This window comes from Drosophila yakuba, chromosome 2L (genome assembly GCF_016746365.2).
Source record: "Drosophila yakuba strain Tai18E2 chromosome 2L, Prin_Dyak_Tai18E2_2.1, whole genome shotgun sequence".
Lineage (NCBI taxonomy): Eukaryota > Metazoa > Arthropoda > Insecta > Diptera > Drosophilidae > Drosophila > Drosophila yakuba.
Genome location: NC_052527.2, coordinates 20398178 through 20424558, shown reverse-complemented (window position 1 = coordinate 20424558; position 26381 = coordinate 20398178). Strand labels below are relative to the sequence as shown.

General features: G+C 42.8%; 2 protein-coding genes across 2 annotated transcripts; both read left to right on the top strand.

The window, feature by feature from the left end:
- The first annotated feature begins 6467 nt into the window (after window positions 1–6467).
- On the top strand, window positions 6468–10156 carry LOC6529031 (zinc finger and SCAN domain-containing protein 21). The gene is made up of 2 exons (XM_002090026.3): window positions 6468–7538; window positions 9118–10156. Exons 1-2 carry the CDS (start codon window positions 6546–6548, stop codon window positions 9940–9942), a joined length of 1818 nt encoding a protein of 605 aa, XP_002090062.2. The 5' UTR covers window positions 6468–6545; the 3' UTR covers window positions 9943–10156.
- Window positions 10157–10565: 409 nt separating this feature from the next.
- On the top strand, window positions 10566–15123 carry LOC6529030 (protein shuttle craft). Its single transcript, XM_002090025.3, has 5 exons — window positions 10566–11277; window positions 11346–12724; window positions 13060–14127; window positions 14195–14546; window positions 14609–15123. The coding sequence occupies exons 1-5, from the start codon at window positions 10954–10956 to the stop codon at window positions 14708–14710; spliced, it is 3225 nt and encodes a 1074-aa protein (XP_002090061.1). The 5' UTR covers window positions 10566–10953; the 3' UTR covers window positions 14711–15123.
- Window positions 15124–26381: the final 11258 nt, after the last annotated feature.

Here is a 26381-nt window from a genome sequence, read left to right as displayed (position 1 = left end):
GGCCTCCTTTGAGCTCGACGCTCTTATGATTGACATGAAAATGCTTAAAGTTTACTTTAAAGCAATGATAGAAATGTTGACTAGATTTCAGAGTCAGTTCCAGATTAAAGAGACATACATAGTCTTCGTCAGGGGTCTATAACCCAGAGTTATCCAGCACCTGCTCTGTCCTCAGTCTGGTTCATTACACGAAATCTCGGCTTCTGGGTAAAACATTTTTTAATAAATATTATAAAATGGAAGCTGTCGGTCGGTCGCGGTAAAGAAAAAAATAAAACAAACACTTTACAACAAAGTTCATTTACAAGAAAAACAATTAAACTAAAAAGACAAAACCGCTGACAAAGGAACGCAGTTAAAGACCTTAAGAAATGTCAACTGTTTCTTCTTTTTACCCCTCTCGGAAGCTGCTGTCGTCTGTGATTTTTAGTCGGATTCAATCCCCGCAACCTGTCATCCATGGGCTACACAGACCGAAACCGAGATGGAGTGGGACTTGCGTTCACCACCTCCTTGCCAGGCGGTCCAGGCCCGTCATAAAACAATTAAGTTTAATTTTGTCACCGTGCCCAGGCAGCACCCATATCCCCAAGTCTCTTGGCAATTAACGCATGTTTCATAGTTGTTATCGTCGTTGTTGCCTGGGTAATTGTGCACCTGTTGCCGCCTTTCGTTACAACCGATGTGGTCGAGGGGCCACATCAAAGCAGTATACCACTATTTCGATTTACGAAATCCGTATTTTTTAATATATAAATATTGTTCTAAGACTCCGCAAAACAGAATGCCATTTTGTTTTTCCCAAATCCTTCTTTACATGTGCTCGTATGTACATTTGTTCCGGAATGGAAAACTAAACTAAAAACGCATTGAAAAATATTCCCTTCAAATCTCAGTCAAAAATACTTCTAATTTCAGCAGATAGAAAGTAACAAAGACACGGATAACTTACTATAATACTATAATATACTATAAGTAATAGTTTAAATAGTTGAGAAAATGTAGTATGACTTTACCAGCTTATTTCCAGAGCAATTTTTAACAATTCCATCTAATTTTGGTTTGTGCTAACATTTAACATACTGCAGACCGTGCTTTTTTAGATCCTCCTTTCTCTGGGGGAAAGACTACCTAACCATACCTCGGGTCCACTGCAGTCACCTATTAACTTTTTATGATCCTTTTTTAGTTGGGTGTTTTTATCATTTGTTGATAATTATTATGGTCATTTGTGATAATTGTGGGCTATTGTGTCATGTCTTGCAGGAGCCACTGTTTTATTTCTCTTTTTTCGTTTATCTTGACGCGCACTTTAGTAATAATTGTCATTAAGATAATTACTTAACTGGTATGTGGCCTGGCCCCTGCTCGTTGGAAGAGTTTTTAGTTTATTAAATGAAAAGCTATGACGAAACACAAAGGCATCAGCGATCCAAAGATTTACTATGCCAGATTAGACGGCGTTTAGCCTGAGAAAAGTGAAAATCCTTTTCGGAAAAGGTCGTAAAGGTTGGCCACCAACATACCCGCTGATAGTAAAAACGGATTTGGTGATTGAAAATGCGTTTTTAATTGTGTGAAAATTAAGAAAATTATGAAACAGATCGCGATGCTGGAGCCATTCATTGCCCACTCTAGATAAGATTTCTTCCGAGAATCGCTAGCACGGAGAGAACAAAGAAAAGGCATGGCCCGAAATGACAACTTCCTGATGGATGGCAATTTGAGGGCTATAAATCGTGATTGAAATGCTCGTTCATCTTATCGCGATTGAACCGAGCACCACCCAAATAGTTTCCACAAAGAACTCTCATAATTAAATTATGCAAATTTCGCACTCTCCGTTCGTCGGCGCCATCAAAGCCGAGCAATAAACCACCAAAACCAAATCAAGTCAACATATGTACATATATACGAGTATGTTCATATACATATGTAGTTTGATTTTGGCCAGTGGATCACTGCTTTTGGGCGTTTTCCTTTCGGCAGGGCGAGAGAATTGTTAACCTGTCACATCGTTAAAGATTTGATTGATTTTGCTCAGGAAGCCAAAATATCTGGGCGGTCGCCACAAGATCTTAATGAGAAAACGTAGCGCATTTAAATGTGTGGCGGGGCCACTAAACTAAAGTTTATGGCGAAAAAAAGTTAGCTTTGTGGTTAAAAGGCTGCACATGAATAAATTATGTGTTCTATTTTACTTACTTGTGAATCTTGTGGCGGTTTAATCTTAGACATTAATTCCATTTTTCCAAAAAAAGAAATAATGGTACTTTATTTAAAAGGATATCACAAACTTCTGAAAAATATCCTGACCACTTCCGAATTGAATAACCTTAGTGATTGAAATAAAAGATTGGAAAAAAGATTGGAATAAATAAGTTTTTCTTTCAGTGTCATCTCAGCTTAATCTATGCTCAAATTTTGTAGTTAATCGTTCAATTTCGGATACACACCACCATCAACAGCGAAAACAACCAGTTTGCGTTGGCGACAACTTTGCATTCCCCTCGACGAAGAAACATTTTTTCCAGTTGGGTTTGTTGCTTGTTTTAAAGATTCAAAGATTTATCACTATTCTTCACACAATTTCTCAATAAGCAGATCAATCGGTGCTCTCGCTCGCACATTTTATTGCCGTCTCGCTCCCCATGGGATTTCAATGAAATGTGTTTTCGAATAAAAATGGTCCATGCGATGCGATCGAATTTAAATTGAAAAATTTGATTTTAATTCTTGCATTCGAAATGTGTTTTCATTAACATAATTAACGTCCGATTAAATGTTTAGTATCGCCCTCCCTCTCACTTTTTACTTCCATCCCTCTCGCTCGCGCCGTCTACTTGTTCGTTTTCGTTTGAATTGTTGTAAAAATAAAATAAATTACATTTTAAGAGCAAAGAAAGTTCCCTCCAAAGACGTTGACAGCTATTCGTCAGTCCATTAAATTTGGGTTTTTGTTTTGGTTTTCAGGAGGCTTGTATTATCTGTTTATAGGATGCATTAAAAGTCAAACGATCTCGGGCGTGTTTGTTTCATCACTTTCGTGAGTTTTCAATATGGGGGGTCCATAGGGGATTCAAGATGTTTAACCGGGGCCGATGGGCCCACAGGTCAAGGGGTTGAGGGGCCTTCCCACCCAATTGATTTATGTTTGTGGCTCATTTATATTGAAATTTGATATATTCCAGCGCACGCTGTTCATTTTGCAAAAGCCGCCGTCCCCACTTCGTATTTTGTATTCGAATTAATTGAAATGATTGTGATCTACAACATTGCCGAGCCATACGCCTCGCTTATTCATATGTACATATATAGTTTAGCCACTTTGAATCTGTGTATACATACATACATGCAAATGGGCATATATAATTCACGAATATCGCTTTGTCCGCGCTCTACTCTCCTTTGTCTTTGTCTCATTTTCAGCGAACTTTTATTTCATCCATATAAATTTTATCTCGGGTAGACAATAGTATAACACCTCCTAAATGCTGTTGTTAGGGCCTTGTTTTAGTTTTATGGCCAAGGCTTGACACATACCTAAGTGATGTGGGCCTTTTGGATCACTGAAATTAGAAGGTGGGCGTTACTTCAGAATTTGGATGCAAATTTCAGACCATTTCCACTTTTAACTTGCCGATAACATTGAACATTTAAATAACCAACATTTATTTAAACATTTTTGCTTTATTTTTACATATAATTTGTTAATATTTATTTAAATTATTTAAAAGGAGTTTGTAGTTAGTGTCTGCATTTAAATAATTCAAATACATTCCATGGCCAACAAACTGTTTTACCTGGAAATTCAGAACTTTCAACTTTTTAGCCTTTTGTCCGCCTTGAAAAATCAAAAAACCCAAAAAGGTCGTTCAATCTTATTGCCAAAATGTTGAACCCACCATCGCTGGAAACAAACTTGGCAAATCAACACATTTGTCAAGCTACACATAACAAGGCGCAGACGAGAAGGCCCAAAGAACCAAAGATCCAAACAAAACCAAACTCCATCCAACTAAGGAAATTAAACAGAATCCAAAACGAGGACAACACCAAACCGGAGGTGAAGATCGGAGGGGAAATCCAAGGTAAAGTTGATCACCCGCTGACAGAAAATCACTTGGCAACGTGGCTGATCATTAACCGATAACACATGACATTAAAGAGTTTCACAAATAAGTTTTAAACGCACACAAAATAAGATAAATGCCGACCACCCCAATGAGGGGAACCAGTCGACTGGGCGAACGAACTCAGAATCCCGACGACAATAACGAGCGGAAAATTAATAGTGTGAACAAAGAAGAAGAACCATGGGGAAGACAGGGGAGATCGGGGGAATCGGTAGGTGGGGATGGGGATGGGGATCTGGGCATCTGAGATAGGTATCAGCTTACATTGGAGACGGCCCCAAAACGACGACGGTAGTAAGGAGTTGGAAATTTGTCAAAATGTCAACGGGTGAAACAGTTTTGGAGCGTTCATGAGAGTCACCTGGAGGATGCCTTAATGCGATGGGATGCAATGGGATGCTACGGAGGGACTTCATATGGGGCAACCACGTAGCTTTTGTAAAACAAACCATTAGCAGTTAATAAACATTAGTCATGCGACAAAACAAAGTCTCCTGGGTCTCCAGTCTGCAGAGGCCCTTTGATTTAGTGAGTGTAATTAAAACTCAAGTTTCCATCGCTTCGCATATGTAAATAATCTGGCGGAATTCCACGAAATGCCAACCGAACTGAAAAACGAAATACGAAAGAGAGTTTTTCAACTAAGGTTGAACAAGTTTTGTGGTGTTTCTCCTCCACCCGGTCCTCATATGTATAATTATAACGAATCGCCTGTTTAATCAAAATTTATGCAGATCGTGGTCAGCCGAGGCGAGCAGCGCGTGTTGACCGTCAAACCATTATCAATCATTGCAAAGAGGATCGGTAGTTGCCTAGTTGCTAAGCTGGCCACTGTTCCCGGAGGACTTAGGAGGTTCTCCGACGGGTAATCCTGATAAGATCGTTTTGTAAGTGATCGTGGACAAATGGTGTACAAGATACTGCCATGTGCATTAGAGTCTCTATTCGGTAATCGGCAATTGGAAGCGCGACTTTCATTTCCAGTCCTTGTGATTCAGAAAATCGGATCCATTTTACCGGATCCCATTCCATGTTGCTGTAAATGTATACCACTTCATTTGTATCTGAAGCTTCCATAAATTCTGGTGGTGTGTCACTATCCTACTCCACCTGTGTGGATCCTCAGAGTCCTCGGCCTGGATACCTCCTTATTTATGAGCTTTTCGTCCAATCACAAATCACTTGGGGAGCATTTTGTTTTGCACATTTTTATGGCGGCTACTGATGCTATGCAAGTCGAGGAAGTGGAAGTGGAAGTGCAACAGTCTCGAAGGGAACTGAAGTTGAATTGAAGGTGGTTGAAGCTTAAATGCTTCAGTATGCAGTATTTGTAAGGTACCCTAGATTGGAAAAAATTGTTTTTCGAAATTTATGGAAAAAGATTTGGATACTTTATTAAAAACTACATTTTCAAAACCGCGAAAAATCCTTGTTTTATAAACTGCTCAAGAAGGGGTTGATATTTTAAAGGCGCAACAAGATTTACTTTGTAGTTCCTTAGTTAATAGTAAACTTTAAGAGGCACTAGTCTTTGTATTGAAATTAAATTGTTGGCCGCTATGGTCAATCGTGAACCGCTAATAAAATACCTCAAGAACAATACCTGTCATCCTGTACACCATTTTGGCCATCGTGCCGGTTATGTCATCTAGTCCATAGCTTCAGTTCCTTTCCACACTCGCACACTCGTACACGGCCAAGACGGCAGAGCCGTGACGAACCGAGTTGCCTGAAAAGATGATCGCTGCGCATGCGCATAACCGTAAGATTCGCACATGCCTGGGAATCGGATTCGGAATCGGGCGAGGATGTGGATGTGGATATGAATGAGAATGTAAATGTGAATGTGTGTGGCTGAGGATGAGGAACAAGAGAAATACATTTTGAAAATTTAACGATGCGCACATTTTATTACCGCAATTAATTACAAAAACAACGCGGCCAAAACGAAATCTTAGTCACTTTATCAGAGAGGTCCAGTGAATAAACAGAAAGAGAGAAGTGCAGGGAGAGCGATCTGAAAGGAGAGATAAGCTTTATGATAGATGTGACTAGTAGTACGCTACTACCAAATGGTTCTGGGTCTGCAGATTGCAGCTCCTCTCGTAATTGGAGGCGCGACAGTTTGTCTCCAGCAGTCAAACCTGGTTAATTGGAGAGACTCCCGGTCTATGAGAGAGATACGGAGCGAGAATGGTACGGGGAAACCTGTTTCTCGACCAATTAAATTCGAGAGCGGGAGCGTAAGCCAGGCTTTAGGCCTGGCCAAAAGACGATGACGGCTGCTGTGGGCTGTGAGTCCAAGACATTTCGTGTTTCAACGCGTAACGCGACAGTTCCCGCGGCTACAAAGCGCCTCCGCCTTAAAAAATAGCCATCCAAAACGGTAACGCCAGCGGTCTATGGTCTATGAGTGATTCTTCGGCGTGGAGAAGAATGGGTTTCAAGCACGCCATGCTGCAGCGCAGTTACGACCTCTCGCCCTCACCGGCGCGTACATCACCTACCAACGGAGTCCAGAATGTGGGAGCTGGTCCCCAGATGCCACCGGCTCAAGTCACTGACTTCAGCATCAGTAAAATTTTGGGCAAGGAGCGTAAATCCGCTCAGGATACGAGCACGAACATTCTGGATCTCTCCAAGAGCAGTAGCAACAGTATCAGGAGCCCTCAAGCTGTTGGAGGGCTGGCAATACCATCATCTCCTTATGGCACCGCCTACTCCATGCTGCCGCCAGACTTGATCGCCATGGCCAATGCCACCAAGTTCTATGCCCAATTCTTTCCGCACTTGTTGCCCGCCTATGCGGCTGCTGCAGCAGCTGCCGGCTTGAGTACCCCCCCTACATCGCCCTACCCAACGCATCAGCATCAGCCGCATTTGCAAAATCAGCAGAAACGCTTCTTTGCACCCTATGTGATCAATGGATCGGTCCCGCCGCCACCACCACCGCAGCAGCAGCAACAGCAACCTCTTAACCGCACCAAAAGCACCGCATGCGCTCGCCCGGATTGCCCGGAGTGCCTGGATTACTACCAAAGATTGCAGACGGGTGGCTTCAAGCAGACCGCACCTCTCATCTCACCCGCCGCCTCCTCGGTGAGCAGTTCCAGCGGTTCTGTGCGTCCTGTGAGGGATCTGATCATGAGCGCCACTGGAGGAGACGCCGGCACTACATCTCACATCTCACTGACCACCGTGACCAATCTGAGCCTGAATTCGGTCCAGGCCACGGCCGTCGGAATGATGCCAAAGATGGCCGGAGGAGTTATCACCACAGCCGTCGGCAGTAAAAGCAGACCAATGGGTGGAATCAGTGGATACAATGGCACATCCGCCGAGGAGATCAGCTACAAGTGCAGGATTTGCGAGAAGGTATTCGGATGCTCGGAAACTCTGCAGGTGAGATTTTAATATTATATTCATACTAGAATGGTGTCCTCTTAAAAATAAATAGGTATTTATGAATACCTATGAGGGCTTTAGTTAATTATTATCCTCAGTAAAAGTTATTCAACCTGTATACAGATGTTAATTCCAATTATTATTATTATATATTATAGACAACACTTAAATATTTATAGAGCATACAAGGTGTGCACCTTTTTACCTTATTACTTTCGTACATTAAGTCAACAAAGATCCTAAACATATTAAGTTTCCAACTAGAGTTCAAGAAACCAAGGATTTCGATTATATTTTTTTTTAATAAATTATTGTATAAGATTTGCTTATAAATTCGGAAACACTAACAGACTTATACGTAGAACCAATTAAGAATTTTCTACTTACATACAATCATTTTGCAATTGCACATGCATTTTTTTGCAATTATAAATGACAAAATATTTAACTATTATGTTCTTACCAACGGGCTTGTATAAATTCATCGCAAAGCGAAATGTATTTCTGGGTAATCTTAAATGATTGAGCATTATTATTGCTAAGCCATTTAGATATCTTTAGGAATTCAACTCCTTTCAAAGCATCCAAGCCAAAAACAGCGTTAACCTTTCATATGGCCATACATCACATCAGATGTTTGCACGGTCCTCAAAGTCAAGAGACGCACGAGATCCTCCCGAAACGGGTTTCTTCACCAACTGAGATACCATCCGGAATGGGGCGGGGCCTAAAAAACAGAGAAACAGTAGTCCAATTGGGAGGCGGAGCTCTGAAGAGGAGACTTGAGAGTCAAGTGGAGTTTGGAAGAGAGAGGCAGCGAAGAATTGAGTGCCTTATGCAAATCTCGCCAGCAACCCGTTCAAAATGGAGTCGGCCCAAAACAAAAGCGGGCAAAAAAGAGAGAACTGGTTTTACGCATGGGTGCAGCTACAAGATACGTTAGAAAGAGCAAGCCGTCGAGCAAGCGAGAGGTATTCACAAAATGGCCCCTTTGAAAAAGAACACCAAATTGAGTGGCTATCTGAATAATTGCAAGATACTTTCAAAGTTGCATACATGTACTGTAATTTACTTTCTAAACATGTTAGTCCTAAAATATATTTTAGCAAAACCCTATTTTGACTGACAGTAAAATTGCTAAGAATAAGGAACATTCTAATGTATAAGCGTGTTATATTGTGCAATCCTGGCTTACTTTGTACAGGCATAAGTGTATTCAACGTTTAGCTTTCCGAACTGGAGTTCTGTACAAAAATTCACTCACGTAATTCTTTAACGTCCCGTGAATCCACTGCCTTAATACATATGGTATAAAAAATATAACTAAAAACTTTAATTCACTTGCTGTACATGGTTATCCCTAAATCTATTTAACAAAATCTTTTGACTGACAGTAAATTTGCTGTCTTTTAGAACATCGTTGTTAAATGATCTAAGCAACCGACTTAACTTTTAGGGCCTAATTAACCTCTTTTTTATAATAAGATACGTAGCCATATTAAGAACACATTACTATTGTTTGGAAAATGAACCTAAGTGCAGGTATTTATATTATATATTTTTCTATTTATTTCAGGCTCATGAAAAGACGCACAAGTCACCGCGCTACGAGTGTGCGGATTGCGGGAAGGGCTTCTCCCAGCTGCGGAACTACAAGTATCACCTGTCCGTTCACCGGGGAACCAAAGAGTTTGCGGCCGAGTGTCCCGAATGTGGCAAGACATTCAACGACAAGGGATATTTGAGTAGTCACTTAAAGATCCACCGGAACCGGAAGGAGTACGAGTGTCCGTACTGTCCCAAATCGTTCAATCAGCGTGTGGCCTTTAATATGCATGTCCGGATCCACACCGGCGTGAAACCCCACAAATGCAACGAGTGCGGAAAGAGATTTTCGCGGAAAATGCTGCTCAAACAGCACATGCGAACCCACAGTGGTGAGAAACCGTATCAGTGCTCCGTGTGTGGCAAGTCCTTTGCCGATCGCAGCAACATGACCTTGCACCATCGCCTCCACTCGGGAATAAAGCCCTTCAGCTGCCCCCTGTGCCCCAAAGCCTTCACCAAAAAGCACCACCTAAAGACGCACCTGAATTACCATACCGGCTGCAAACCGTATGTCTGCCCACATCCCAACTGCAACCAGGCCTTCACCCAGTCGAGCAATATGCGCACCCATGCAAAGAAGTGCCAGTACCGTCCGTTGGATGGACTCACCGTCTCAGCATCCGCACTCCCAGTACCAGGAAAACAGCCACAAGGTCCACCACCCACTGCAATGGCAATGGCCATGGCTCAAACCTTTCAAATGCCGCCACCACCTGGAGCTCTAGCACCTGGAACTGGTCCACCTCAACTGCCGACTCAGCAAACCCTTCTCAGCAATCTTAGGACATTCTAAATCGATGGAATCGTAGTGCCCGGCCAGTATCAACCAAATTTGTGGCAATTACAAAGCTTAGTACTTCCACTGTTGTTATTCATTTCACACTTATTTTCAAGCAACGATTTTGCTAGAAATTAAATTAGGACTATTCTTAAATTTAGTGTATTACATAAAAAAATGTATTTTGCTAAAAAATAAGCACGTATAATGCCAGTCAATAAAATAAAAAATACAACAAAATATTGCTAAGGGATTAGAAATATGCTTGGGTTCAGATTTTGTTCGTGTCTGGTACTCTGATATTATTTAAAACGAATTTGACAATAACAAATTTCAAAATCGGATTTTATTTAAGGCCAGTACTTGTGTTTTTATGAAACAAATTAGCGAACCATTGCAGGTAATTAAACATATTTAAAAGTGCACTCGCGCTCAGGCAGATGGCGTTACCTTATAGTTTGCACCACTGTAAGTGAGCGAGCATAACATAACTGACAAAATCGTGCTGTTAAATTTTAAGCCAGCGCTACCAAAATCGAGTTGGAAACTCTTTTCCTCTTTAAATCGTAAATCTACACAACTATCGATAAGTCGATTGCTGTCGATATGCGACCTACCGATATCAGTGGGACCAATTTTTCCGGTATGACCGTGTTGTGTAGTTTTGTTAGAAATTTACATTTTTAGCGAGCAGAAAATACGCAGGAAAAGCGCAATAAAGTCAGTAAAAAGTGCCTGCGGACCCGGGCTGCGGTCTATAAAGTTGGCCGGAGAAAGGACTTCAACAAATTAGGTCGATTTGAGAATTCGATTCGGTTAATTTCGCCAGAAGGCTCAATTTCACCATTGCACACGTGTCTGGAGTTTTACTGGGGTTCGGTCACCTCCTCCGTGGATTGCAGACGATCCCGTGGTAGCGCTGGGCAATGCCCAGCAGACAGCTGCGGCCAGTTAGAGATTTTTCCGGCGGCAAGGAAGCTGCTACAGCAGCAGGCGCTGGTCAGCAACGGAAGCACCGGACCGTCCATGGCTGAGTACTGGCAGCAGTTGACCAACGGCATCGGAGAAGCGGGACCCGGCAATGAGTCACCCGCCATGGCCGCCTGCAACGGAGGTCACGAATCGGCGGCAGTTGGTGGCGCCAACAACAGTCACGGCAACAACAATTACGTGAACTTTAATCAGTTCATCATGCAGCACAATCTGGGTGGAGGACCGCCCTCCAATGCCACTGGCACTATGCAACATCCGCTGGGCAGCAGCGACACAAACTACTCCCTTGGTGGCGGTGGGGGAGCCTTTGGACTTAATCCACCAGTGACATCTGCGAGCAGCAACAACTTTGCAAATGTGAGTCATCAATCTCCGAAGGTTAAAAATCAGATATTTATATTGTATTCTATCCATTCTCCAAACAGTTTTACTCGCAGCCCATATTTCCATCTTATCAAAATGGCGACGGCATCGCCAGCGCCGCCTTTACCAACAGTTATGGATCGGGCAATCCGAGCAGCAGCAATTTTTCGAGTCTTTACACACCTTTTGGCAATAATCCGTTTGACTTCAGCGCTTCCAAGCTGCAGGCCTCGGCTCCGGAATTCGTGCCCAATTTGGCCAAGCTAAGTCTACAAGAGACCCCGGCAGCTACTACGAACGGAAACAGCACTGCCAGCCTAGAGACTGCCATAAATGAGACGAGACCTAGGACTCTTCGAGCCCAAGATCCAGCTGAACGGGGAGCTAACAACCATCGCACGAACCACAATTATGAACGGGAGCGAGAGCGGGACCGTGACAGGGACTCTCGGCCCGGAAGTACGCGTCAACAACGCCGCTCCGACTATCGTGATGATCGGGAGGACCGATATGAACGAAGCGATCGTAGAAGGCCGCAGAAGCAGCAACGCTACGACAATCATCGCAGCAACAAACGGAGGGATGACTGGAATCGCAACAGGGACCGCATCAACGGCTTTCCGAGGGCCGTTGACGATTTGGACACGAGCAACGAGAGCGCCCACCCATCGCCCGAAAAGCAGTCACAACAGCAGCAAATCTCTCCACGGAGAGGTCCACCGCCACCACCGGCGGATAACGAAAAACTATCGCAGCGAGAGAAACTTATTCGAGACATTGAGCAGCGCCGATTGGAGTGTCTTGTATGCGTGGAGCCGATCAAGGCGCACCAGCCAACCTGGTCGTGCCAGAACTGTTACCACTTGCTCCACCTCAAGTGCACCATCACTTGGGCGAGCAGCTCCAAGTCCGAGGTGGGCTGGCGTTGTCCAGCTTGCCAGAATGTGCTGCAGGAGTTGCCACGCGAGTATCTCTGCTTCTGCGGGAAACTGAAGAACCCGCCGGTATCACGGACCGAATTGGCCCACAGCTGTGGCGAGGTTTGTTGCCGAATTGAGGGTTGTAGCCACGCTTGCACTTTGCTCTGTCACCCGGGCCCTTGCCCGCCGTGCCAGGCCAACGTGCTGCGTAGCTGTGGATGTGGACGCAGCTCAAAAACGATGCAGTGCGCCATGAAGGAAGAGCTGCTCTGTGGCGAGATCTGCGACAAGACGCTCAACTGTGGCGAGCATCGCTGCCAGGCAGAGTGCCACTCGGGCAAGTGCGCAGCGTGCCCCGAACAAGTGGAGCAGCATTGCCACTGCGGCAAGCAGGAGCGCCAGGTGCAGTGCACGCGCGAAAGCCAGGACAAACGCAGCTATTCCTGCAAGGATAGTTGCGGTAAACCGCTTCCCTGCGGCAACCACAAGTGCAAGGACTCCTGCCACGCGGGAAGTTGTAGGTAAGGTCAAACTCACTTCTGAAAGCCATTTCTAATGTTGACTGAAATATAGACTATATTTAATATTTTAAAATGTGTAGTATCTAGTAAAAGTTTTAATCTTTATTTTCGTAAATCGATAACAACATAAATCGGTTGAAACTCGAATATCGTCTTACGTTTGTAATATATGTGCATTAAACATTATCCATAAAGCCAGAAAAATCCTACAAAACTTCTGAATTGCATTTTATATGAACCAATTTTATGCTAAATTATTCAGCGAAAACGTTAGCAATGAAACAATGAAACTATGAAACAATTGCCTGATAAACTGATAAAATCAATCTTTTCAGACCCTGTAAGCTGAGTCCCGAGCAGATAACCAGTTGTCCTTGCGGCAAAATGCCTGTACCGGCTTCCCAGCGTTCAAGCTGCCTGGACCCAATTCCCACTTGCGAGGGCATTTGCTCTAGGACGTTACGTTGTGGGAAGCCGGCGCACCCGCACCAATGCGGGAGCAAGTGTCACCTGGGCCAGTGCCCTCCATGTCCCAAGCAGACGGCTGTAAAGTGTCGTTGCGGCCACATGGACCAAATGATCAAATGCCGGCAGCTATCAAGTAGAGCAGACGATGCCCGCTGCAAGCGACGGTGCACCAAGAAGCGCAGCTGTGGAAAGCACAAGTGCAACGCCGAGTGCTGCATCGATATAGACCACGCTTGTCCACTGCCCTGTAATCGAACCCTAAGTTGTGGCAAACACAAGTGCGATCAGCCGTGTCACCGGGGCAATTGTCCGCCATGCTACCGCAGCAGTTTCGAGGAGCTGTACTGCGAGTGTGGTGCCGAAGTGATCTATCCACCAGTGCCGTGCGGCACCAAGAAACCAATCTGCAAGCGCCCCTGTTCGCGCTCTCATCCATGCGAGCATCCGCCGCAGCACAACTGCCATTCGGCGGCCGCCTGTCCGCCCTGCATGATGTTCACCACGAAATTCTGTCATGGCAACCACGAGCAGCGGAAGACCATTCCCTGCTCGCAGCCCAACTTCAGCTGTGGCCTGGCCTGTGGCAAGCCGTTGCCGTGTGGCGGGCACAAGTGTATAAAGCCGTGTCACGAGGGCGCCTGTCAGTCTGCCGGCGAGATCTGCCGCCAGAGCTGCACTAAGCCACGGTCGAACTGTGGTCACAAGTGTGCATCTGTCTGCCACGAGGGAGCCTGTCCGGAAACGCCTTGCAAGGAGCTGGTGGAGGTGCAGTGCGAGTGCGGCCACCGAAAGCAGAACCGCAGCTGCCAGGAACTTGCCAGGGAGCACAGTCGTATAGCCACCATCCAGCTGGCCTCTTCTATGGCAGAGATGTCACGCGGCAATTACATGGAGCTCAGCGAAATCTTGGCTCCTGCCAAAAAATCAAATAGAACGTAAGTGGTGTCTATTCAGCCAGATTTGAGTATATTGTTATAAATATTCATGCCAATTTGTATTTAGTTTGGATTGCAACGACGAATGTCGGCTACTGGAAAGAAATCGCCGACTGGCTGTGGCCCTGTCTTCTGGAAATCCCGATACAAAGCAAAAGTCCCTTACCAAGTACTCGGAGTTTGTTCGTGGGTTCGCTAAGAGAAATCCAGCGCTGACCAAGAGCGTTTACGAGACGTTGACCGACTTGGTAAAGTTGGCGAAGGAAAGCAAGCAACGGTCAAGGAGCCACTCCTTTCCCACGATGAACCGCGAAAAGAGGCAGCTAGTGCACGAATTGTGCGAGATATTTGGTATTGAATCGGTTTCCTATGACAAGGAGCCAAATCGGAATGTTGTGGCCACGGCTCATAAGGATAGGGTGAGTTCAACTTGGTGAAACACCAACTAAATCGCATACTCATTTGGCTAAAATATTTGCAGTGCTGGTTTCCCGCCACAAGCATCATGGAAGTGCTGGCTCGAGAGTCCGGGCAACGCCGTGTCCCGGTGCCCAGTAACAATGCTTGGGGCCTAAAGAAGTAGAGCAAATCCATGTGGATGATTGTATACAAAGATATTTTATATGTTTAGTTGTTGGCGCTGGAATACAATACCTTAAAATGGATAAACGATGCGGTAGGGAGCCTGGATGAGTTATTGATTGATCCTACATGAAGGAAAGTAAGATGCGCTGCGAGGACAATACAGAAGGATTATTGCCGTTACCACGTATATTTTTTAAATTATATCAAATGTTAGTTAAACCATAGAATGCTAAATGTTGAATACTTGAATATGGAGTGAACTGGATAAGCAGGCACAGATGTGAAGAATCATGTTAACCAATCTGTTGTACGATGAATTTATCCATAATCGAAACCTGGCCACGTTACATCTAAATACAAAGAAAAGATAGAAAGAAGGATAAATATATGAGTAAATAGAGCAGAGGGCAATTCTTGCGTTTATTTTTGGATGAATGGACTTTAAAGAGCGTAAGTAAGGTGTATCCAAATAAAAAGAAATGGAATACATTTCTTTGAGGCTTTCCAAATTGAAATCTCCGTGTTGGAGCAACAATCTTTAGTATGGTAAGCTGCACCAGTTAGCTTTTTTCAGTGGTCATTATTCAGTGATGTAAGTCGTTGTTATTAACGGTCGCTTGTTTAAATCGAAAACTAAAGTAATTTTGGGATTTGCTTCGCTGAGAACAGAAATAATTTGTTATTAAAAATAACACCGTATTAAAAATATAGAACATACGAGGAACGTCGTGCTTCACCATTAGATAATTAAAGTTCCACGGAAAGGAAAAAACCCAAAGTGGAGGTGCTCAAGGGATATTCCACCTGGTAAGCCTGGTAGTCGAGGAAACTAGAAAATACCCCCTGGACTGCCCACAAGCCGAACTCGTTGCCATCTCGTTTCTGGCAATGGGCACAGGCCTCTAATTTGTTGCCATTGCCGTTGCCATTTTCACGAAAAACAATAAGCGGCGCCTGGGGAATAATGCCAAAATAAAGATGAAATGTTACGACAAGTCAGAGTGGCGAGAGATGAGGCCCTTGGATGAGGCCAGCTCACGCACTCCACCGGAACGCAATGGATGCGGGGGCGTGGGCTCGTATATGAATATAGACCTGACATAATGAGCAGCCTATAAGCGAAATGGCTGCCACCAATCCGCCACCCGCCACCCGCCTCCCATCACCCCAATCCTCTCAAGATGTGTGCGTAATTTGAATTTAGTCTGCCGGGGAGTTTATTAACAAATACAAGGCAATCCCGACGTTATGGAGGGCTGAGATGAACAAAAAAGAAAGAACGCTTTCAAGGAGAAACGGCCTCTTTGCCTGGGCGGGGAAAATAATTCCAGGGAGATTAAATTGTGGTTGGCATCTGTGGGCAGGGGGTGGTTGCTCCGAAAGCTCGCGAGATTGCAGGGGAAAGAGTTCATTTTGGGTCAATTGTAACCATTGCATGTGCGTGTGGGTGTAGGTTAGATTTTATGTGTACAAAGTGTGCGCGTAATTTTAATTATGTGTTATGGCAAGAGAAAAAAATGCAAAAAAGTTGAATACAACTGGAATGGCAGTTATGCGGGCGTATGCTATTATTGAATGGTACTTGAGGCATTTAACATTCCAACAATTTCGGAGTGAATGCAAGTATTTATTTATCATATATAATTTAAAACCAACAGCAAATTTAAATTGTTTGAAATTACTTTTTGCGGTTAGGTAAGTGTGGATTTAAATGATTTTTGTAAGCCAACATTGATGGTATTTAAAAATATGGGCTTATGGGCTATTATTTACTGCCAATTTCGAGTGGTTGCATAGCTCCAATTAATTAATGAAACCGCTTTAATATGACACAATTGCGAAAAGTGTATTCAATTAGGGTTTTTAAATTCTTTTTAATTGATAGCTACTTGTTCATGCTTATGTATGCATTGTATTGGTAGTTTACACCGAACTATGCAGTTAAAAATGATAAGTCGCTTGTTTGTTTAGTTACTTTTTTTTAGAAATTTAAATATGCGGACATCATTTTCATTTCCTTTGCGATTCTACAGAACTGATAGGTTTCCCAAAGGTTAGCTCACAGTCAGGCATTCCAGTAGGAACTTTGGCATTTCGGTTGCCCAAAAATAGTAACTTGACAAACATTTGTTGCCCATTTGTGACATTTGAGTTGGGCAAGCTTTCATACATACATCTATGCATATAACATATGGCATATGCAGTAGTATGTAATATGAAAGCTGTCCTTAAAATATTCATTAAGTCTGAGTGCAGTGGCTGAAATTATGCCTGCGTGTGGCCCAGTATCCTTCGCTCCTCCTGCTTCTCACCTCCTACCTCGCACCAAAAGAATGTCCTGCGTCCTGCGAGGACGTGACCCATGCGAAAAGCAGGCGACCACAGAGCTGAAAGAGGGGCTAGCGCAAAAGATGTGTGCCGAGTGGCTTGGGTAGTCGTCGCGTTGCTTTCAATTTGCGCATTTTGGCATTTTTAAAAATGCATTAAAAAAGCAACACCAGCCTCCGACTCCACCTCCGCCTCCACCTCCATCTCCGTCTCAGCCCCATCAGGGAGCACAAATAACGTACCCAAAAAGATCTGCAGACAGACACAGAAAAAGTTGCGATGAAAGCGCGAAAATTACTTCCTAAATAGCCGCCTGACTGCCTGCCAAGACTACTCGACAAGCGGAGGCTTCCAGAAGCTTGCTTTGCCGAAGAAAATGGCCTCCAAGCCGAGACGACTACGACGACCATGTCCTGGGCTCAATAAAAGAGACACAGGCACACAAGCGCACATACATAGGTATGGCATGCAAAGGGCCAGGAGTTAGAAGCCAGGAGCAAGGAGGCAAAGGGCAGGAAAGGGTCACAGACGACGGGGTCGCAGAGTCGAATTCAAATTGCAAATTCGCCGCAGATTTTTTATGCACTTTTCCCTAGCCAAAATTAAGCCAAGCGAACGCTGCGCTGCGGAACGATTTCCAGACCGGTACCAAGACCACGACCAGGAAAAGGACTACGACCTGGACCGGCAGGATAGGGATGAGGTCGAGGCCCAGGATGAGAGTGAGAGGACGACATTGCTGACGTTTTGACAGCGAAATAAAAAAGGAAATAGACTGCGACTGGAATGGTAATGGAGGGCGGGAGTTTGAGAAATGGAGGCCCAACTGAATGCAAATATTATCGTATCTACATGGGAAGATGGAGCTCCAGGGGAATATCGAGGTAATCGCAGAGACAAAGAAAAAAGTTTCCAGGTTTGAAATCTATAACAAATAAATTGTATATTATGTTAGCTACATTCTTAATGACACTTTAGTTGGAAAACAATTTTTATAGAATACAAGGATTAAGTTTTAAATTCAAATGAACAACTGGAAAATTTCTTATGGGAGAATGCTATAGTCGAGTTCCCTGAAATTTAGAATCAAAATGTTTCAAAAGTGTGTGTGCTTTAAAGAATCTAGAATAATAATTTTTGGTTTCATTTAATAAATATATAATATTAAGAAACCAACTTTTATTTTCAGTGCATGCGCAAGGAAAACAGAAAAACCCAAGAACGCCTGCAACGACTAGTCTCGTCTTTCTATAAGCGAAAAGGTGACAAACTGGTCGAGCCACTTGTGAGTAACTGGAGAATGAGTACTGCGAAGGCCAAACCCAAACCCAAACCCAAACCTAAACCCAAACCCCAAGCCCAACCCACCAGTACCACCCACTGCCTATCTGTCGCTGTAACCCCACCTTAGGCACCCTTCCGCCATCCAACTAAATGCATTTCGGTTTTTATTCATATTTTATTCAAATGTGGCAACCAAAATGGCACAAACACAGCGCAGTTATTTATGTAATTCGTTCTTTTTTCCCGCAGACATCCTTGTTGCATTGGAGATGCAATAAGAGAACTTGGAAATGAACCAAATACGAAGTACGTACATTTTTCAAGCAGGAGAAGACAGTTTGGTGGGTCCTGAAACCCGATTCCTGTTATTCTTTGGGAACTTTGTTAAAATGTACGGTTTTGTTATTCTTTGCTAAAACATTTAATTTTTGCAGGTACCTCGAACCAACTTGCTTTAATAAAATTGCAATTATAAAATGTCACTGAGTTGGTCCTGTATTGACTCCTTGATCACATTCGCGAATGGGCCAGGAATTTTACAATTCTCATTTTTCAAGCCTGAATGGGTTGCTTATAAATAAAGCCGCGAGACATCAGCTTTCCATGAATTGCATTTTCGCTTCGCTTTCACTCATCCTTTTTCCTTTTTTTCTCCAATATTCCGCCGCTGCCTCGCCTGACGAAGCCTTTGCTTTTTTGCCATAAACTTGTCATCATTTTAATATTGGCAGCTTATAAAGGCACGATAGATAGGGGGGTGGAGCGGGGCTCGGGCACGGGCTTCGTTCAGGCCCGATTCGAACCTCATAAAGTGGAAGCGGAGCGGTACGACGACCCAAAGCCAATGTCAAGCCAAGTCAAGACAAGCCAACTCAGCAGCGGATTATCTGCGACAGCAGCATGGAAAGCGTCGACATGGCTGGTGGTGGTTGGTGGGCGGAAGGTCAGAGGATGTTGGTGGTGGGTGGTAGGTAGGTGGTTTTTTGGGTGGATTTGCAGGACAGAACGACAGGTCTAGCCTCGCTCGCTAGCTAGCTAGTTTGTGTGTTGCAGCAATTTACTGTAAAATACAATTTCCCGTTTTTATAGCTCATTTCCAACAACATTTGCTTAGCCACCGTCACCAGCGTCTATGGGAAAACAATTTTTATTGCATTTCACTGGCAATAAGGAAAATGAGCGGCGAGGAAAATTCAGGCAGTAGAGTGCCTACCAAGGCAGCCATATCCTGCAGTAGTGGGTGGCTAAGTGGTGAATAGTGAATGGTGGATGTCGAACGGTGAGGTAGTAAGTAAATATTACTGCTTTTCTTTTCACTTCCTCCCCCATCTGCCGCCAACTTCGTCCCTTCCCCCATCGCCTTTTTAAACACTTGGCATTAAGTGCAACAGCTGGGACGGGAAACGGTGGCCAGTCAGCCAACGTTTCCTGCGTTAGTTGTGCGCTCCAAGATTCAATTATAATGCAATAAAGCGCGAATCAGAGCTACAATAAAAATAACAAAAAAGCAGCAGCTCCAACCGGGCGCACACGAATGGAAAGCGGGTATACAGTAGTGCATATATACATATACTTACAGATTCTGGGGGACTCTCGTCCTCATATGCATGCCGATTATAGAGGGTGTTCTGGTTAATATGATTTCAAATATGTAATTGTGTCTTTCGTAAAATAAAATCAATCAAATAGCTGTTACCATTTATTAGCTATACAATTTTACGAATGTGCTGAAACGAAAGGGTTATGCTCTTTGAAAATTAATTTTAATGTAATTCTATCACAGCGAAATTAGCCCTCATTCATATTTAACACAATTAAAAGATTATTTATTAATATATTTCAACAAAACATAGTCCTGTTTATGTTAATAAAGAACTCAGTTTAATAGTGCCCTAAGCTGAAAAGTTTTAAGGTACTGAAATCCAATTTTAATATTTAATGCTAATTCGTTTCTTTAAAACTGGGCGAATCTTAAAAAACAATCGATTAGTGAACTGTGTGTGCATAAACTTAATTAAAATCCCATCGGCAATTTCCAAAGCACAGTCAAGGCTGAAGCAAATGGGGAAATGAAGAACAGACTAAGAAAATTGATAAAACGAAGACCTTAAGCGATTTCTAGCTTCGGGTGGGAAATTCCAGGGAATCGCTTTTCTGGAACGTGCTCGGAATATGCAACAAAAAGAAAATCGGACGGGGAAGATAACCCCACCACGGTGGCAGCCGGGTTGGGGATAGCTAAGTGCTTAAGTGTTCTAATGTTGTTCCCGTTCCCTTTCATTTGCGCTGCCATCGCCCTCCACTCGAGTTGCAATTTGCAAGGCGCAAGCTTTTTACATAACTTCCACCCTCCACCCTCCTGCTTGAAAAATATCCCAGCCTCATTTTATTGCAATTATTGTTGCTGTCTGACGCTTATTATGAAAATTATCAACTTGATGCTACACCACTGAAAACAAACTTTAAATGGGGAAACCAAAACAGACTTAACTCAAATTTCCACTAAAAACAATTAAGCGCTGAAAGAATTTGGATGTTTCGAAATAACGAAAAAACATAATATATGCCATGAAATTGACTTGGGGCACTTTAATTATCCAACGTAAGAGAAGGCAAAGCCAACAAAATGCTAAGCAGCAACAACAATAACAATAATGGCAACAATAATGCCCAACAGAATTCAATTAAAAATGGAATCCCGGGAAATTCCTTGTAGTCGCCCAAAATGTCGAAAAGCCATATTGTCAAAAAATAAAATAAAAAAACAAAAGCCTACTTTTAAAGAAGGGGAAGCCCAAATTGTTCAACTCACGAAGGTGGCTGGCGAAACATGTGGCTAATAAATTTTGCCAGGACCGGGCCTAAAAAAAAATCAACAAAACGGATGGCGGGGAAAAAAGAGAAAAGACAAATCTGCTCCCCCGTAATCCCAACTTAAGTATGTAAATTGCCGCACGTTCATTTTTTGATTTTCCAGCATGAAATCAGTATAATCTGTTTTGCAGACCTCCCGATTTCCTCTTACCTCTGAACTGACCAGTTGGGGAAATGTCAATGTTGTCGCTGGAGAGTAAAATCAACTGGCCCAGTCGAATACACAATACAAATTACTTGCACTTACCATTTCGGTCAGCTCAAAGTATCTAATAAACGTATTTATGAGTAATAGGTTGTCAGGCAGATATACATACAAATATATTTTATAATATTATTGATGCATATATAAAAAAGTATGGTTTCTTTTAATGAAGAAGTTAAATAATAAATAAGTTAAATTCCTAAATATTATTCTACCTAAATTGATCTTGGAGTAATGTTTTTTAGTTAAATAAACAAAAACTTTGCTTACCAACTTTCATTTAAGACAACTGATTTTTCGGTTTTTGCTAGATCAGCAGGTACTCAAAGTGCATTGAATTGTTTTGTGGTTAACTTAACTCAGCCCACACGTTTTTTTTTCGTGCATTCCCAGCAGTGATGTCCTTTGGTCCTGCTGTCCTGCCCAGGAGCGCTGATTAACGCACTCGAGCGCAATCTGCCTCACTTCACTTTTATGTAAACACAAAACAGAAATATAAAGGCAGGAAGCAAAAATAAAATAGAGCTCGTGGCCCTCCAACTGTCTGCGTTTCTTTTCGGGCCTATCTAGATGGCAGTGTGGAAACTCGGCTCCCCCCTTTTCCATGTCTCTGTTTGACTGTCTGCCTTTTCCCATTAAAGGTAATTTTCATATTTCTGCAAATGGCAGCCAGACTCAATCTCTCTCTGACTGTTCCGTTCTGTTCTGTTCTGTCTGTTTGTTCTGGCCCGTTCATCTTTTTGGCTTGGCACACGGCAATTCAATCATTTAAATTCAAAAATACACATAAATATATATAATTTATATGCATGTACATAAGTACGAAAAGTGGGTTGGTTCGCCAGGCGGCAGGAATATATTGCCAACATAAGCCAACGACCACCGTTTGGGTGCGCAATGTGAAATAGGTGAAACAGGACGAGCTTTTCATAGCTTATTGAACAGGTGATGAAATACCTGATACTCTTGTTATTTTTCCTGGCATTTTTACACCCACTACTGCTGGCTGGGGTCGCTCTAGTCACTTGGAAAAAACAAGGGGAAACTGTTGGGATTTCAAGTGAACTTATAAATTTAATTGGCCATAGTCTATACATGGAGGGCGAATAAGTCCATATTGACCTTGTTAATTATATCAAGTGATTTTTTATTGTTGTTAGCAAGGGGTTTTAAAAACTTTGGTGTGAGAAAAATATTTATCTTTATACTTACAAATTAAAGAATTGTTTTTATAAATTACAAACACTTGAAATAAGCTGGCCATAAGGAGGAATATGATTTAATTTGTAATAATATTATCTTTTGATAATACCAGTCGTTAGTTCATATCGACATTAAATTAAGCTGTTTTTTATTTTAACGTTGACCACTTATTTATTTTTTTAAATAGCTTAACTTTAACTAGCTTTGCACTAAGATAAAGCTACCCATTCCACCGCACAGAGCATCTAAGTAATAAAAGTGGCAAACAAACTAAAAAATCTTTGCAAAAGCGACGAATAAAAAAGGAGAATGTTTTTTATCATGCTGAAGCAGCTAAAGTGGCGCAGCAAAAAATATTTATTACTTTCTCCGTACTGCATATAGTTGGCTATATAAGTGTGTATGTGTGGGTGTGCCTAGTGGGAAATTGTTTGCCCTCAAGGTGAAAATATGCTAAGTAACAAATAAAAGCAGGATCTCTATCAGAGCCGCCCCTTCAAGCCCCTTCAACCTCAGTCTCATCTTGCCTCCCCGTTCCTCTTGCCACCATTTTGGGGCTGCAAATGTTGCAAACGACTCGACGAGTCTTTGCCTTTTTACATATTTTTGAGGTTTTCCAAAACCAAAGCACACAGGATGGCGGTAGGTGGTGGGCGGTAAGCGAGAAAGATGAACGGCCAAAGGAAAAGCCGAAAGCAGAGCTTGTAAACAAATTAAGAGATTGCTTTTGGGCAGGCGACCGTCAAAAGCGTTGAGCTTGAAGGCCGAACAAATGGCCAGAACAGAACCGAGCTGAGAAGTCAGACCAGTTTGAAGAGGCGTTACAAGTTTAGTAAAGATTTGAAAGGGGCGTTTCTAATCAAATCAGTTTGGCTGCATCCAATAAATTTCCCAGCTGAGGGTAAAAAATATTTACAAGCAACACTGAAAACACTTTGCGTTTGATGGGACGACTTTTTGTGTTTCGAAACATTTATTCACAAGTCTTGCTTATTTATCTCAGCAGAGGAATAGATTAAATAGTCTCAAATCGCCCGAAGCAAGGGAATATTTAGTTTCTCGGCGTTGGCTTCTCTAATCAATTTGTACAATTCGTATATCTATAAATTGAGAACAAATATCTTTAGACCTCAATAAATATTATTGCTATCGACAGTATTTGGTTAACACGTTCCGTTGAAATTATTGAATAATACAGAAGGTACAAAGTTAAGCATTAAATTAGCCAATTAGGAACAAAGAAAAATGTAGAATTTATGTGCATACGATTTTTTTGAGTACAGGAAATGCGTTCTCCTGCACTCAAATAAATCACTTCGTCACAAATTTGGTAAATTACATTTATCAAAAACAATAATACAAACAATATTCATGGCGTGGCCTGGGAAAATTCTAATTAAATGAGACTCGACTCCAAGTTTTCGAGCTGGGCAGAAGTTCAAAAGTTGGGAAAGCGGCTCCGCTCGCGGAATAGTTTTCTAATTAACTGTGAACTATGCGTTGCGAACTGAGCAACTGAAAAGCGAGAGAGATAGAGATAGCGAAAGAAAAATGAAAAGAGAAAGGAACAATGCAGTCCAGGTGGAAAGAAAGCGAAGCCGGTGAGATAAACCGTGAAATCTCATGAATTAACTGAGCCAACTTGTGACTCGGCGCAGCGAAAGAAACAAATAGAGAAGTGAAAACTATTTGGAAACAAAAGACAATTGCTGCAGAGTGCCAACGTTGCAACGTGGGAATCGTCGTCGTGGAAGGGGTATGGAATTGGCTGTGGTGGTGTGGCAATGGGTGGGTGGTGAAACGGTTTAGCCAGGACGGAAAGCGGAACGTCGCCAGCAAACAACTTCGAGTGCGGGGCCTTCCCTCCATTGTTACCGCCATTGTACCGGAAATGCCGCACAAATGAGAAGTGGAAGGAAGTTGACAAGCCAGCGGGAAACGCAGGCGGAAGGGAGTTAGTTTGGCCCTGCCAAGTGTGAAGGCAGTTGACTGCAGGGCAACTGCAGCAGCAGTAGCTGTAGTATCAGCAGTAACAGCAACACCAACAGCAACGGTAACGTGCAACACCAATGTGCAACAGCAACTTGCAACACCAGTGGCCAACAGCAACGTGAGAGGCGTCAACACAGAATCCCGTACACATGACAGGCCGGAGTTGCGACTGCGGATGCGGAATGTCTGGGGTTAAAGGAGCTGGAGATGATGGTGGAGATGGAGATGGCGAAGGCGCCACTGGGGTCACTCCTCTAATTAGCTGCAGTAATGGTGTGTCAACAAGGGAAGCAACGGGTGACAGCACAAGCTGCAGCTTGAACCAGCAGCACCACCAACTTGGGTCCCTAAGACAACAGTCCTGTAGTCCTGTATAAACTAAGCAGTCTCTACGGTAACTATACCACTGCTGCAGCCAGAGCCCAAGGAAGTGCAAGGGATAGCGAAAAGGACCTGGTCACGTGGGACAGGACGACAACCGGCTGAGATGAACAGCCGGCTGAAATAAACGCCGTGCCGAGAGTGCAGCCAAGTCTCTTAACCCATTTAACCCAGACAGTGAACCGAGCTTAAATGTAGCATTTGAAAGCATTGCATTTGGTGCCTCTCGAATTTCTTTCAATCTGGCATTGGCTTTCAGCGTTTTTAGCTTCCTTGAGTTATACGAACATTTCTTGGCAATGTGCGATCTGATCTAAGTTATCCGACCTTTGGGCACAAGGACTTCTGAAGCGAAGCAATTTATGGTAGATGGTTCTCACCCAAAGCTGGATTCGAAATTTCATTGTTAAAATAATATCTACGTAAGTATAATAAACATAACAAGAGCACATTTTTGTGAACTTATTAGCATTACGTAAATATGACATTTGATTGGAAGTGATTATTGTAGCATAACCGAATTTGTTAACTTAATTCTTTTTTTATTATTTTATTTATTAATTTAAGAAAAATATAATATTTTAATTCCAAAATCCAAAAATGCCTTATCAATGCTGGAAATTTATAAAACGTATGCTCTATTGCATTTTAAATAAATGTTGATTGGACTTGTTGATTGGAACTTCAACATTGTATAATATTATTCGTTATCTAACACCAAAGAAATGCGTATGTTTACGAAAGACAAGAAACTTTTTAAGTTAGGTAAGTTTTTATTTTGAAAATTTTTGTTTTAGTCCTCTTTTTGTCCATCTTGGTATATGGATTTGTATATTAATTATATGAACAGCAATAAAGCTACCTCATTGTTACATTACTTCATTACACATTACTAAATAAGCTCCATGCAAGGAACCTCGAAGCACTTATATTTTTATACCCGTTACTCGTAGAGTAAAAGGGTATAATAGATTCGTTGAAAAGTATGTAACTGGCAGAAGGAAGCGTTTCCGACCATATAAAGTATATATATTCTTGATCAAAATCAATAGCCGAGTCGATATGTCCATGTCCGTCTGTCCGTCAGTCTGTCCGTATGAACGTCGAGATCTCAGAAACTACAATAGTTAAAAAGTTGAGATTAAGCATACAGACTCCAGAGACATAGACGCTGTGTTGCCACGCCCACTCTAACGCCCACAAACCGCCAAAAACTGTCAGTGTTGAAGACTCTTCTTCGCACTTTCACTAGCTGAGTAACGGGTATCAGATAGTCGGGGAACTCGACTATAGCGTTCTCTCTTGTTTTTTTTTATCAATTAATGAGTGTTTAAGCAAATGTTCCGGACATTGCGTCACATGCAATTTAACATGCATTTTTGGAAAACGGTGTGTTTGCGGC

Excerpts from the sequence above, each read along its gene's own strand:
- LOC6529030 (XM_002090025.3), top strand. The coding sequence starts at position 10,954 with ATGGCTGAGTACTGGCAGCAGTTGACCAACGGCATCGGAGAAGCGGGA. Across the intron at positions 11,278-11,345 it reads GCAGCAACAACTTTGCAAAT|TTTTACTCGCAGCCCATATT; the intron begins GTGAGTCATCAA and ends TTCTCCAAACAG. Across the intron at positions 14,547-14,608 it reads CCACGGCTCATAAGGATAGG|TGCTGGTTTCCCGCCACAAG; the intron begins GTGAGTTCAACT and ends AAATATTTGCAG.
- LOC6529031 (XM_002090026.3), top strand. The coding sequence starts at position 6,546 with ATGAGTGATTCTTCGGCGTGGAGAAGAATGGGTTTCAAGCACGCCATG. Across the intron at positions 7,539-9,117 it reads GATGCTCGGAAACTCTGCAG|GCTCATGAAAAGACGCACAA; the intron begins GTGAGATTTTAA and ends TATTTATTTCAG.